General features: G+C 44.4%; 1 protein-coding gene across 4 annotated transcripts in view; it reads left to right on the top strand.

Annotated features, from left to right (window-relative positions):
• Positions 1-2,728: 2,728 nt before the first annotated feature.
• The window catches only part of CPEB4 (cytoplasmic polyadenylation element binding protein 4), a 39,266-nt gene continuing 29,500 nt past the window's right edge, over positions 2,729-12,494 (top strand). For 3 of the 4 annotated variants that reach the window (XM_062502115.1, XM_062502117.1, XM_062502114.1), the window contains exon 1: positions 2,729-5,441. In XM_062502115.1, the coding sequence (XP_062358099.1) occupies positions 4,320-5,441 (1,122 nt within the window). In that variant the 5' untranslated portion in view covers positions 2,729-4,319. The remainder of the gene's footprint in view (positions 5,442-12,494) is intronic. The other variant, XM_062502116.1, reaches the window with a different exon arrangement.

The raw sequence follows: 12,494 nt of genomic DNA, 5'->3' as shown, positions 1-12,494 counted from the left end.
CGCTCAATGGGACCTTGATTTGATAACACCGGGAGCGTATCACAAATGGCACATCTGCTCTGCCAGGATGAGCCGTGTGACTGAGCTGGAGAGCAGCTTCCTGGGAATCCCACTTGCTTTCAGGTTCAGTTTATCTGTCAGCTTATCCTACCAAATTATCATTAGAAATTTCACCTCTTGCGAGGCACACGGCCTTTTGAGTGCACCTGACAAAAGGGAAGATGTTTCCCTTTGCTGTGTCTCACTGGCTGTGGGGCATTGAAAGGCCAAGCAAACCACAGACCTCAGGCTTGTTTCTGACTGAGCAAAAGCAAGCACACAGATTCCTCTGCACCAGTTCAGCCACGCTCACTTTTTCCTGTGACCTGAGTCACGGTCAAGCACTTAAAATGTGACATTCACAGCGAGACTGGAAGCATAAAAGCAGGCTAAGAAATCTAATCCTCAGAGGAGAGCAATATGTTCCCACTTGTGGTTTAGTCTCGCAGTGAAGAGGTTGTTAAGGGGCTTGTGATCCTGGCGATTGATGCTGGGGGGAGCCTGGGTAGAGCACAGAGCCTTTGGCAGGTGTCAGCTAAAGCTGCCTCACGATGGCAGCTGGAGTGGCCAAGGAATCCTCTCCTCCAAGGAACCCAGAAGAGTTAAAGTGCTTCCAGAAATGAATCCATTAGATGCTGATGGTGATTAGCAAAAGGCACCATGATGACTTAAAGTACTTCAAGTGTCATTCAGACTGAAACCTCTTTCAGGTGAAAAGTGTTAGATACATCAGGACTGAGCTGCAGGGACTGATGCAGTGGATGTGGCAGCAAATCTGGGCACGAATCTCACCACTGTGTGCGAGCAAATGCTACTGAGAGAACTCTCCCCTTTCCTTTCCTTTTCAAAAGTCCTGAATATTTACCGTTGTGGTGAAGGTTTTCTAATTATTTGAATCTTATATTTCAAATTTTGTCCAAAAATCAGGTCATGGCATAAGCTACGCCAAAATCAGTGCGGTAAAGGGGTTAATTTGACTCTCCAGGGATTTTGAGCTTACAGATTTAAAAAACTGGAGCAACCCGGGCTAGTGGAAGGTGTCCCTGCCAAGGTAGGGGTTGGAACTGGATGATCTTTAAGGTCTCTTCCAACACAAACCATTCTGTGCTCCTGTGACACTGTCATCCTTTGTATTCTTTGGGACTCTGTTGACATCATCCAAAGTGAGAATTTCCTCACAGGTGGTTAAATCCACTTATTTATAGACAATCCTGACTTTCTTCACTAATTTATTCTTCTTGGTAACTAATGCCTGCAATCCCTGCATATTCGTCAGGCACCTTTTCTCAAAGAGGTTGAATAAATAGCCACAAATCCTGCTGGGCAGCTGAACCATCCCAGCACCAGCCGTTGAGGAACCTCCCATGGTTTCAGCAAATAATATTTGTCAGGCAAAGTGATTTTAGAAATTCTGCTTGTATCACTCCAGTCCATCTGCATCTACCCTAATGCATTGCAAGGGTGTGTCTGAAATTAAATTAAGGCCAAGTAGTCAGTCTTTCCCATACTATTCATGGAAAAGCAGTCTACTGCTGGAGTCTGGACAGAAGTGCCTGTTAACCCTGAACTGTATGATGATGATAACAACATTATGACTAAAGAAATACAGAGCAAAACAATGCTCAGTATCAGATGAGCTCACAGAAGTTGCAAACAGTAAACAAAAGGGGAAATTATAACCCAGTAATTACATTTTCAGAATGATGTTTTCACCATATGTAAACGAGGCTGTTTTCACACAGAGAAAAAAGGTGTCTGTGACTGCGAAGAAAAAGTTTACTTAATAAAATTGTTGGGAAATACTTGGTTTGTAAAAATATTCGAATTACAGTCATGTCTGAGAAGGAGCAAGTAGGGGACAGCCCTCTACTAAAGGAAAACTTTTCAGGAAATGTCTCTCCGCGTTTCCTTTTAAACTTGATTTACCTAATGGCACACATACGTGTAGTTATTTTAATGCCACTATATATTGATATTAATTTTCGAACTGTATTTCCATTTGCATGTTGGAATAAGCAGCGTCCGTCCCCAAAATGAAGCAGCATATAACACAGATCTGTAGCAGCGAGACTTTCTGACTACTAAGGTTGCACGTAAGGAAGAAATTCTTTGCTCTGAGGGTGGCGAGGCCCTGGCACGGGGTGCCCACAGAAACTGCGGCCGCCCCATCCCGGGAGATGCCCAAGGTCCGGCTAGATGGGGACTGGAGTAACGTGGGACGGTGGAAGGTGTCCCTGCCACGGCAGGGGTGCGATGAGAAGCTCTTTGATGTCGCTGAGGAGCGCGGCCGCTGTCTGCGACCCCGGCACTGTCAGAGACAGGTGACGCCCTGCCCTGCCCTGCACAAACATGGCGGCCGCCGCGCTCCTCACTCCAAGATGGCGGCGCCGCCGACATCCGCCTGACCTCCCGCCCACACCTAAGATGGCGGCGGCGCCGCGGGCGGTGCGCCCAGCCCCGGGGTGGCCGCCCCGGACCGGGAGTCCCTGCCCGCACCAAAGATGGCGGCGCGGAGCCGGGCGGAGCCGGAGCCGGTGCCGGGGGCGGGCCGGGGGCGCGGCCGCCACCGCCCCGGAAGCGCCGCGCGGCCCCCGCCAGCTGGTTGTCATTTGGTGCGGCCGCTCGGTCCGGGCGGCACGGGCTGGGCAGCGGCCGCGCGGGGACCAGCGAGGCACCGGCTGCGGCGGCCGCCGGGGGGGTGGGGGGCGGGGAAGGCGGCTAAAGAAAACACACGGAAAAAGACGCAAAACGAGGCGGCGGCGGCGGCAGCAGCGGGGCCGCGCGCCGGGGACACGTCGCCGGCTGCCGAGAGCTGTCGATCGCCTCGTCCTTCCAGCTCCCCGCAGCATCGAGCCCGCGGAGACACCCCCCCCGGTGCGGCCGGTACATGAGGGGCACGGCCCGGCCGCAGCCCAGCCGAGCCGCCGCAGGGCAGGGAGCGCCCCGAGCCGCCGCCGCCGGAGCCCCGAGCGCTGCGCCCCGAGACAGAGCCTGCCCCGACCCCGCCGGGAGAGCCGCTTAAACACCTTCCATGGGGGAGAGAGGAGCCCGGCCGGCCGCGCCTTCCCCTCCCTGCCGGAGGCTGCTGCGCTGCTGAGGTAAAACCCCTCCTGCCTTGCCCGGCCCGAGCGAGGGCGGGGGACGCGCGGGGCACCCACAGCCCGGCCCCGCTGGATGCCGAGTGCCTGAGGAGGGAGCGCGTTCCGGGGGCTCGCTGGGCTGCGGGAGCCGCGATTCCCGGGGAAGGAGGCGAGCCCCGCACCATAAAACACCCTCCCGGCAGCAGAGAGCGAGGAAAAAAAGCCTCCTTCCCCTTCCTCCTGCACAACTCGCTGTCCCCTCCCTTCCCTTTCCCGAACGCTGATTTCTGAGATGAAAACCTTCCTCCTCGGACAGCCAGGACTCGTATGAAGGACACGCAAATATTGGATCATAAATAAGAAGCGAGTCTGGCGAGCTCAGAAACCCAGCCCGAAAGGAGCAGCATCAAGAATCCACCCTTCTCCTGCACAACTCACTCCCCACCCAAGACACCAAGAGAATACTGATTTCCTGAGATAAGGTCTTACCCCTTTAAACAACCACACACACGCACACACACGGTGTATATTATTGCTAAATATAATAGGTTAAACCCAGCAGCACGGGATAAAGCCTCTTCTGCAACTCACTCCCCCATTTCACGCTCCTGTATATACTAAGATCCTGAGGTAAATTTTTCCCTTGTCCACAGCAAAGACTTTTTGAACAGGACACAAATATATATTAGATTATAGAGATGTATTAAATTATTCCAGATTTAAATCTATTTTTTGCTGCCAAGGGGTTGAGGGACCAGAAGTCATTGTATTTTTTTTTCTTCCCTCTTAACTCATTTATGGGCGAGTCAAGGCTGCTGAGGAGGAAAAAAACAGGATAGTTAGAATCTCTTTATCCTTATTTCCCAGAAGCTTATTCTCTCATTGCTGTGCATTTCCTTTAGAAAAAGGAAACCTCTTATTTTGTGAACCAAAGATTTATTTTTCCCTTCCTCCTGGCCAAAGGAAGGAAACGGACACAAATTGACACATTGAAATAGTTGAAGAGATCTACCTTTTGCAAAAAAAGCATAAAAATAAGCAAACATCTTTATCCAAATTTGAAATAAATAGTGTGGAGGGAGACACTGGAACATCTAGCAAAAACCTGGATACTTGCTAATCTTGCCTCACAAGAGGACAAGCCAAACACTAAACATCAACTTGTTCTTACAGGGAGGATTCAAACCCTAAATATAATAAATGGGGGATTACGGGTTTGGAGTGTTAGTGCAAAACAACACTGGAAATAAGTCAGCTTTTCCAGTCAGATTTCATCCACATCTGCAGCCTCCACACCATCATCAAAATGCAACCCCCAGCCCTGCTGCTTTTATAAATAATAACACAGCTGCCAACGGCAGTAGTGCTGGGTCAGCTTGGCTCTTTCCTGCTCCAGCTGCCCATAATATTCAGGATGAGATTCTGGGGTCAGAAAAATCTAAAACTCAGCAACAGGAAAAGCAAGAGTCCCTAGAAAAACAGCAGCTTTCCCCTGGTCAAAGTCAGGAAGCAGGCATGCTCTCTGAACCCGAGAAAGCCAAAACTGAAGAAAACCAGGGCGATAATTCTTCAGAGAACGGCAGTGGAAAGGAGAAAATAAGAATAGAATCGCCGGTTTTAACAGGATTTGATTACCAAGAGGCTTCGGGGCTCGGTACTTCGACACAGCCCTTGACATCCACCGCATCTTCTCTGACTGGTTTTAGTAACTGGTCTGCAGCTATTGCTCCTTCTTCTTCTACAATAATCAATGAAGATGCAAGTTTTTTCCACCAGGGAGGGGTCCCTACTGCCTCAGCTAATAATGGTGCTCTGCTGTTTCAGAATTTCCCACATCACGTCAGCCCTGGCTTTGGTGGTAGCTTTTCTCCCCAGATCGGACCCCTCTCTCAGCACCACCCTCATCACCCCCATTTCCAGCATCATCACAATCAGCATCAGCAACAGAGGAGGTCTCCTGCAAGTCCTCACCCACCTCCATTCACACACAGAAATGCTGCTTTTAATCAGTTGCCTCATTTGGCCAATAATCTTAACAAGCCACCTTCTCCGTGGAGCAGCTACCAAAGCCCATCGCCCACCCCGTCCTCCTGGAGCCCCGGGGGCGGCGGGTACGGCGGCTGGGGAGGGTCCCAGGGCCGAGACCACCGCCGGGGACTGAACGGAGGGATCACCCCCTTGAACTCCATCTCGCCCTTAAAGAAGAATTTTGCAAGTAATCATATCCAGCTGCAGAAGTATGCACGACCCAGCTCGGCCTTCGCTCCCAAATCCTGGATGGACGACAGCTTGAACAGAGCTGATAACATTTTTCCTTTTCAGGTGAGCGCACGCTGTTGTATTTGTAAAGGGGGGTGGGAAGAAAAAAAAAATAACAACCCTCCTCAAAGAGCATTAAAATGCCCTGGTTGTAGGATTTCTATGCTTGCATCTGGAAAAAAAAAAAAAACAAAAACGTATGGCTAGCTCGAAATGTCATAGTGGGAATGATCCTCCAAGCTGTGATTCATGGGGTTTTTTTTAACAGTGATGGTCATAAATATCTATTGCCCGCCAGCCATCTGTATTGGCCACTTTGCTTACACACAGACAGAAATAGCCAATGAAGAAATTCACTGACAAGTATTTCAACAAAGAGGAAAAAGGGAAAAAAGAGTGCCTGGTGGAGTATGAGAGATCTGAGGCCTTTTAAAGTATTCAGCAGTGCACCACATCTGAGAAAAAGTATGGAGTGATTATGTTTGGGTTTACAGTATCACATGGGCTTGCAGTGCAACGTAATTTTTGTATCATTTTGGGGGGAAACTGCTTTTTACAAATCATGGTAATCGGTGCAGTTTGCTCTCCTCAGGAATGGCAGCAACTTTTGGTTACAGGCCATTAAATGAGCACTAAAAATAGATGTGGATGAGATCAGTTGGTGGTCTCCTGTATTTTGCTGTGGCCTTCTCCTGGCAGGAGGCAGGTTGTCTGGCAGCTCAGCCTCTCCTTCTGGGCTGACTTGTTATGAATTTGAAAAGAACTGTATAATGTTGAACCTAATTTTGCAGTAGGAATTAAACCAGAAGTCCCCTTCTTTTCATCTGACCACCAGTTAAACCCAGCTTTTATGTGTGTGTGCGCCTTTTGTAAACTCCTTTAGGGTGAATTAATAGACCCAAGAGTTCTTTCACATTTCCAGGGTTGTTTTTCAGGCTCTTCAAATGAGGGCAAAAGTAAAACTCTCAACGTGATTGCAGTATTTCTTGCCATGCTGCAAGAACCGGGGTGACCTACTTAAATACAATTTCAAAGATACAAACTGTGCAATGTGTCTCATGATGTAAAGAAACAGAAATACATTTAACTGTGGCTTTGTGGCTTTGGGGATAGTTGGGTTCTTTGCAAGCTGCAGGTTTTTGGTGGTGTGCAGGCCCTGCTGACAGCACAGCAGCTGCTGGCAATAACTTTCCTTTAGAGCCCTTTTTTTCCTACTGCAGTGCTACCGCCTGGTTCAGTATCAGGTAGAGCCCTTCCAAATTTAGAATGCAGAGTAATAATTGATTTTAATGTCAGGATTTGTAATGAATATAACGAAGCCGTGTCCAGCATACCCAATTTATCCAGTGAAACCATTAGAAAAAGGGACCCAGCTGGAGCTGGTCTTTTTTCAGGCTGACTGCAGCGAGCCTTGGCTCACGGTTTGATTCACTCTGTACCCTGACACGTAGCTGATGTTGAGAGTGACAGAATGAGATCAAGTGTGTCCTTGCTGCTGTGTGTAAGCCCCAAATATATACACAGGCAGAGCAAAGGGCTTGGATTGGCATCAAGGAAATTTCAGGAAACTGGCAAAGTCAACCTTGACTTCTGGATGGTGTTCCAGACACAGAATAGCAAACACACGTAGTTTGATCATGGTAAAGAAATCATTTTGGTGTAGCATGTTGGTGTCTGTTTACATAAACACCCTGATGAGGCTGTACATGTCCAGACCAAGTCTGACACTCCTTTATGCCAAGAAAAGGGAAGTGTGGAGGGAAGTGCTTTCCAGTCTGTTCCTATCACTTCTGTGAGGAAAAGGGCAGGGCAGCAGAGCAGGACTTCAGCACTGCAGCCCTAGAAAGATGCTGATTAATTTTGAAGCCATCTTGGACAACTGCTCATTACAACTTTTTTTTTTCTTTTTGTATAAAATCTTTAGCTCCTTTGGTCACTTTAGCTGAGTGTTGAAAGCACAGGGAATTTTTTAATCACTGGAAAGAAATTATGTAAAATTTGACCTTTGATGTCTTTTTATTTTTTTCTTGATTGTGCTGATTCTATTCCTGACTCAAAGCAGAATTTTGCTTATTGCATATTTGTGTTCATGCAGCTCTCTCTTATCTCTTTCTCTCTCTCTCTCTGCCCCTGAAGTATCTTTGCTGATGCAATCGTGTACTGGACAAGACTATTTTGTTACTGGAATCTTCTTAGATTCCTGTTTAGGAAATAATTGAAAGCTGTCTTTGCTGCAGCTACATAATGGAGTAATTTGATACAACAATCCCTTTCATTTAATATTTATGTTTTGCTGCTTAAATCATTAACAAGTGCTGCAATCTAGTGAAAATGAGTTTCTTTAGAAGGCAAAATGTAAGCCAGCAATTGCAAATATTTGGGGATCACTTTCTTTTTTCTTTTCCTCAAAGGTTGTATCTGTTCCAGAGCCAGGACTCGTAGTGACACACAGGATTCTGTCTGTGTTTTGATGGAAATCTTGGGGTGACCAGGACTAAGAGCTCTTTTCCTCTTTGGAGAGGATGGCGTTGCATAATTTCCCTATAAGCCACTGATGGGAACTCCTGCTCCCTTCAGACATCCCTGTCCATGGGATGAAATGGGTGCTCCAAATGGTGCAGATGAAAGGAAAATACTGTGGTGATCAGTTTGATAACCTTGCAATTTGATGATGCCTTGCCCTGGCACCGAGAGCTGCACACAAACCCTGTGCTCTCTGCTCTAAGTGTTTTCCATTTGGAATCTTGTCTCCTGCAATTCCCAAACAACGGTGTCTGTAGGAACCTCTTGCAGGGATGGAATTGGCAGCAAGGGCAGAGAAGACTTAACCAGATCTGTTAATGAAATTAAGTTTTGATGTTGTGCTTTAGCCACTGGGCAGGCTCCCCCCTTCAAAGATCTTTTGAAAAGAGAAAAGCCATTGTTCTTTGTGTGTTCGTTTGAAAAGGAAATGGTGTCCAAATGAAGAAATGGTTCCTGAATTAAAATCAAAAAGCAAAAAACTGAGTCTTTTGGCTCTCACGGCCTTCCCTGAGAATTAATATATGAAAAATGCTTTGACTGTGACTGTGGCACCTAACCAGGTTAATATTTTTTAAGAGTAATTCCTTGTTCTTCTCTCCCAGCAGCACTGACAAACTTGGTGCTCAGTAATTGCATTTCACGGCAGCGCTGCCTTCAAGATTGTTTTGGCTTTCCTTTGGCTGTGTACTTGCACTTCCTCCTGAGTGGAACATCCTGCCTGTTATGCAATGCATAAATCTTGCTTTGATAGGCATTTCCAGCTTTCCAGATCTCATCTTCAGTGTGTGAAGCTGGTTTTTTTGTTTTGTTTTTTTTTTTTTTTTGGTTCTTTTTTTTTTTTAATAGCTCTCTGAAGGCACAAGCAAGTGAAGCAATAGTACTCAGCTTTCTGTAAAAATACTTTAAAAAAAATTTGTGTTTCTTCCCGGAATCAGGCTCGAAAATAACTGCCCATTTCAAAGAATTTTGTACATGAGAGCAGTTCATTGTATCCACTTGTTCTGAATGTTTTTTCCTTTCTTCCCCAGTGGCTGGTTTCCAGGTATATAACCCCTTCCAAATCCAGCCAGGGCCTGTGCCAGGGAGACTTGCTCTTCCCCCAGGCAGATATGGAATGTTTGAGAAAACACATTTGTGATTACAAAACGTGTTTGAATTCCGACCTCTACGTCAGCATTTGTTTGCCCATAGAAATGGCCTGATTTAATAAGTGCATTAAACAAAGTCACAGGGAGCTGGAATTAAGAAAATAGCCTCTTGAATGCGTTTGGCAGATTTTCCTCTTGAAGGGATCTTGCAAATAAATTTCTTTACCGTTCCTCTTTCTTTTAATATTTGGGTTTGAAGAACCCTTTCATAACTCACCATGGCTGGCTGCACAAAAGGAGCTTATTTGTTTTGCAGAATTTAATTTTTTTTTTTTTTATTCTAGCAACAGCAATTATTCCAAATAACTTCAAGGTATCATTTGAAAACAGAGCAAAATCACTGAAGTTGGGTTTTTAAATCTGTTCCCTCATTTTTCTGTAAGTCCATCAGCTGTGCAGTAATTAGTGTTTTGTGTGCTGTTCCCCACAGCTACTGATCTGTGGGATTAGCAGCCCTCTAATGTGGGATGACATGCACAAGTTAAGTGCTGGGGAAGTTAACACTGTTCTTGTTTTATAAACTTACTACTGACGTTAATACTTGGGCTTTGGCCCTCCTGTGTGTTTTTGACCTCAGGGTTTCTGTTTAAAGAGAGCTTTTGTTAAGAAGCTATTTGAATTATGTTTGTCTTTTTCCTAAGATTAAAAGGAGTACTCTTATTAAGCATTTTGCTTTGAAAGTTTCATACTTAACAGCCCAGCAAAGAATGAGAAGGCAAAATGTTGTGGAAAAATCGTTTCTGGAAGATACATGGTAAACTTAACGTGCAGCTAAAATAGAATCACACGTGTTACAAACATTTCCAGTAAAGGTTTATAATTTCTAACACTTAAAAAGTTCAAGTTGGACTAAACTTTGTGGTTTAGTGCCAGTTCACTTTTCCAGCTCTTTCATATTGTTCCCTGGTGAAGCTATAAAAGATGATCTGAGCAGAATTCAGCAACATCCTTTCAGGAAAAACCTGTTCAAAGCCTTTAATTCACTGGATACTGGACTGGGAGCTAGAATTCAGCATTTCCAGGGTGCTGGGAAAGAGGAGAAGCTTCCCCAGAAGCATAATCCAGTCCAAATTTGTGTTGCAATTGAAAGAGAACTGTGGAATTTGTAGTTATGATGAGAAATATGGTGATGCTGACACTCCTGTGCCTGAGACACGTGGCTTTTGGAATTGTGGCAAATGGGAACAGGGTTTCAGAAAGTTTCAGGTTTCTCCTGCTGTAATGAAGGTACAAATGTAGCTCTGAGGTTTTAGATTTGAGCAAGTGTTCTGGTTTGGCAAAGATTTAAATGTCTAAAACAAGCCCCACTTTTATAACTACACCTACTCCATAAATGCTGATCAATAAATTGCTTAATGCAGTGACATCTCTTGTGTTAATTTTGATGCCTTGGACTTCAGATCAGTTTTATTTCAAGAGATCAGTCCCAGCCTTAGCTACCAGCAAGTGTTCATGCCTTGATTTTTATTTTTTTTTTGTGCAATTTGGGATTTACCACTGGGAGGCCCATCCTGGGAAGTGCTCTCAGGTTCTGGTATCTTAATTATTCAAGTGATGGTAATGCTGTGGGCTCAGATTAAATATAATGAGGCTGTAATGAATTAATAGTTAAATTAAATACGCATTTTTCTGATGTGCAGGAGAATTAATGTATGGAATTTTAAAATTCAAAGTATGATCTTCCTGTGCAGGAAAAATTCACGTGGAATTTCTTTTGCACGGGAGGATGACCCAGTGTATATCATACATGTTCTGCACCAAGTGACTTTCCTTTTGGGATTAAATGACTTTGGACTTTGAGAAATAATGTTAGAATAGGGATTAGAATTATTTTTTTTTGTAGGCAGAGATGGTCAGGGTAGAGTCCAGAAGTGGTTTGTTGGTTACTGTAGGACATTTAGAGACTCAATAACTCATTTTTCACCAGATCTGCAGGCTGTCACCTCTTGTACATTGTGCAAACAGCACTGCTTATTCCAAATTATATTTAATTAATGTCTTCTGAAATGTTGGCTGACATTTTAAACATGGTCATGCATTAAGACTGCAGGTTGATTCCTTTCTTTCTGGTTGTTTTGTAGCTTTAGTTTGTTTAATTTGGATTGTGTTTTGCTCGTTTGGGTTTTCTTTTTAATTTTTTTTTATTGTGTTTACCTGATGTCTTTCTGCTTCAGTTCTGTTTCCCAAGGATAAAAGTCTGTAGCCTTTGAACCCTCTGATAAAGCAACATTTTAGATGCCCTAAACAAACTTGTGTAAAGCCAAGTTCTTTTGGAACCCAGGTAAATAATATCAGGCTGTGGTTGCCACATTTTGTTGCTGAATTATACATACTCTGCTTTAGTCCAGGGTGGTCATTACCCCTGAACATTTTCTTTACAAATAAATAAGTGTACAGTAGCAGTCCAGCTCCAAAGCACTGTAACTTTGTGAATTGCTTCATTAAAACCATCACCATATTGTTATTAATTCTCTCTACATGAAGAAATCTTTTCAAGAAAACTTTTTTTTTTTCCTTCGTTCAGTGTGAATTATGTGCTTTCTAAGTAACATATATCTGAGAAAAGCTCACATTTAGTTGCTGGTTTGGGATCAATATCTCGATTATTAGAGCTATTTTTGATGTTCTGGGATGAAATGCAGAGTTATGTGTTTCTTCAGGGATTTGGCCACTCCTACTAACCTTCACCAGCCTTTATTTTTTTCCTTTAGGTGCCTAATAAATGGATATATTTCAGATGTGGTTCTGGTAAAATGTCTTGGAAGATAAGACTGGTGAAATCTGTGCTGCTGTTTCCAAAGGAGTTTCACTATAAAAAGGACTTTAATTTGTATAAAAATTCTCAAAACTACCGATGGTGACTTTCTCTAGTAGTGTGCAACCTGTCAGGGCAAATAATCAACTAAACTAATGGATTTTTTTTAAAAATAATATTCAATGTTCACTGTGCAAACCTGTGACTCAGCTGAGCTTAACATCTTGGCTGGTCTTTATTTAGGACTGACATATTTTCACTGGGTCGTGTCCAGATTTTTCCTTATATATCCCAAATTTTAGCCATTCCTCCTTTTCCTGGAGTTGCTGTTAGCTGCAGGTGGGAATATCACCAGCTAATCTTTTGTCTCACTGTGCAGGATTGTGTTTTAAAGGGTTTGCAGTGTGATTTGTAGTTTATGGACCTCACCCTGAAAAAGGGACAGCTTGTGGTTCACTTGAAAAGGAAAATAAATTCCTCAGCACCAAAAGCTTCCATTGGAGAATGTGCTTCCCTGTGAGCCAACCAGTTCAATTCCATTTTTCCCCTTCAGATGTTTAAATTCTCTGTTCTCAATATTAAAAATGAGCATTGCAGCAATCCCTTTGTTACTACAGCTCAAGCCAACATAACACAGATATTTTAGAGAGAAGAGAGTTGCTTCAGGCTCAGGTGCTCAGCACAATAAAT

This window comes from Cinclus cinclus, chromosome 14, assembly GCF_963662255.1.
Source record: "Cinclus cinclus chromosome 14, bCinCin1.1, whole genome shotgun sequence".
In the NCBI taxonomy this organism is placed as follows: Eukaryota; Metazoa; Chordata; class Aves; order Passeriformes; family Cinclidae; genus Cinclus; species Cinclus cinclus.
Note: the sequence above shows the minus strand (reverse complement) of the source record. Positions and strands in the feature narration are given on the sequence as shown.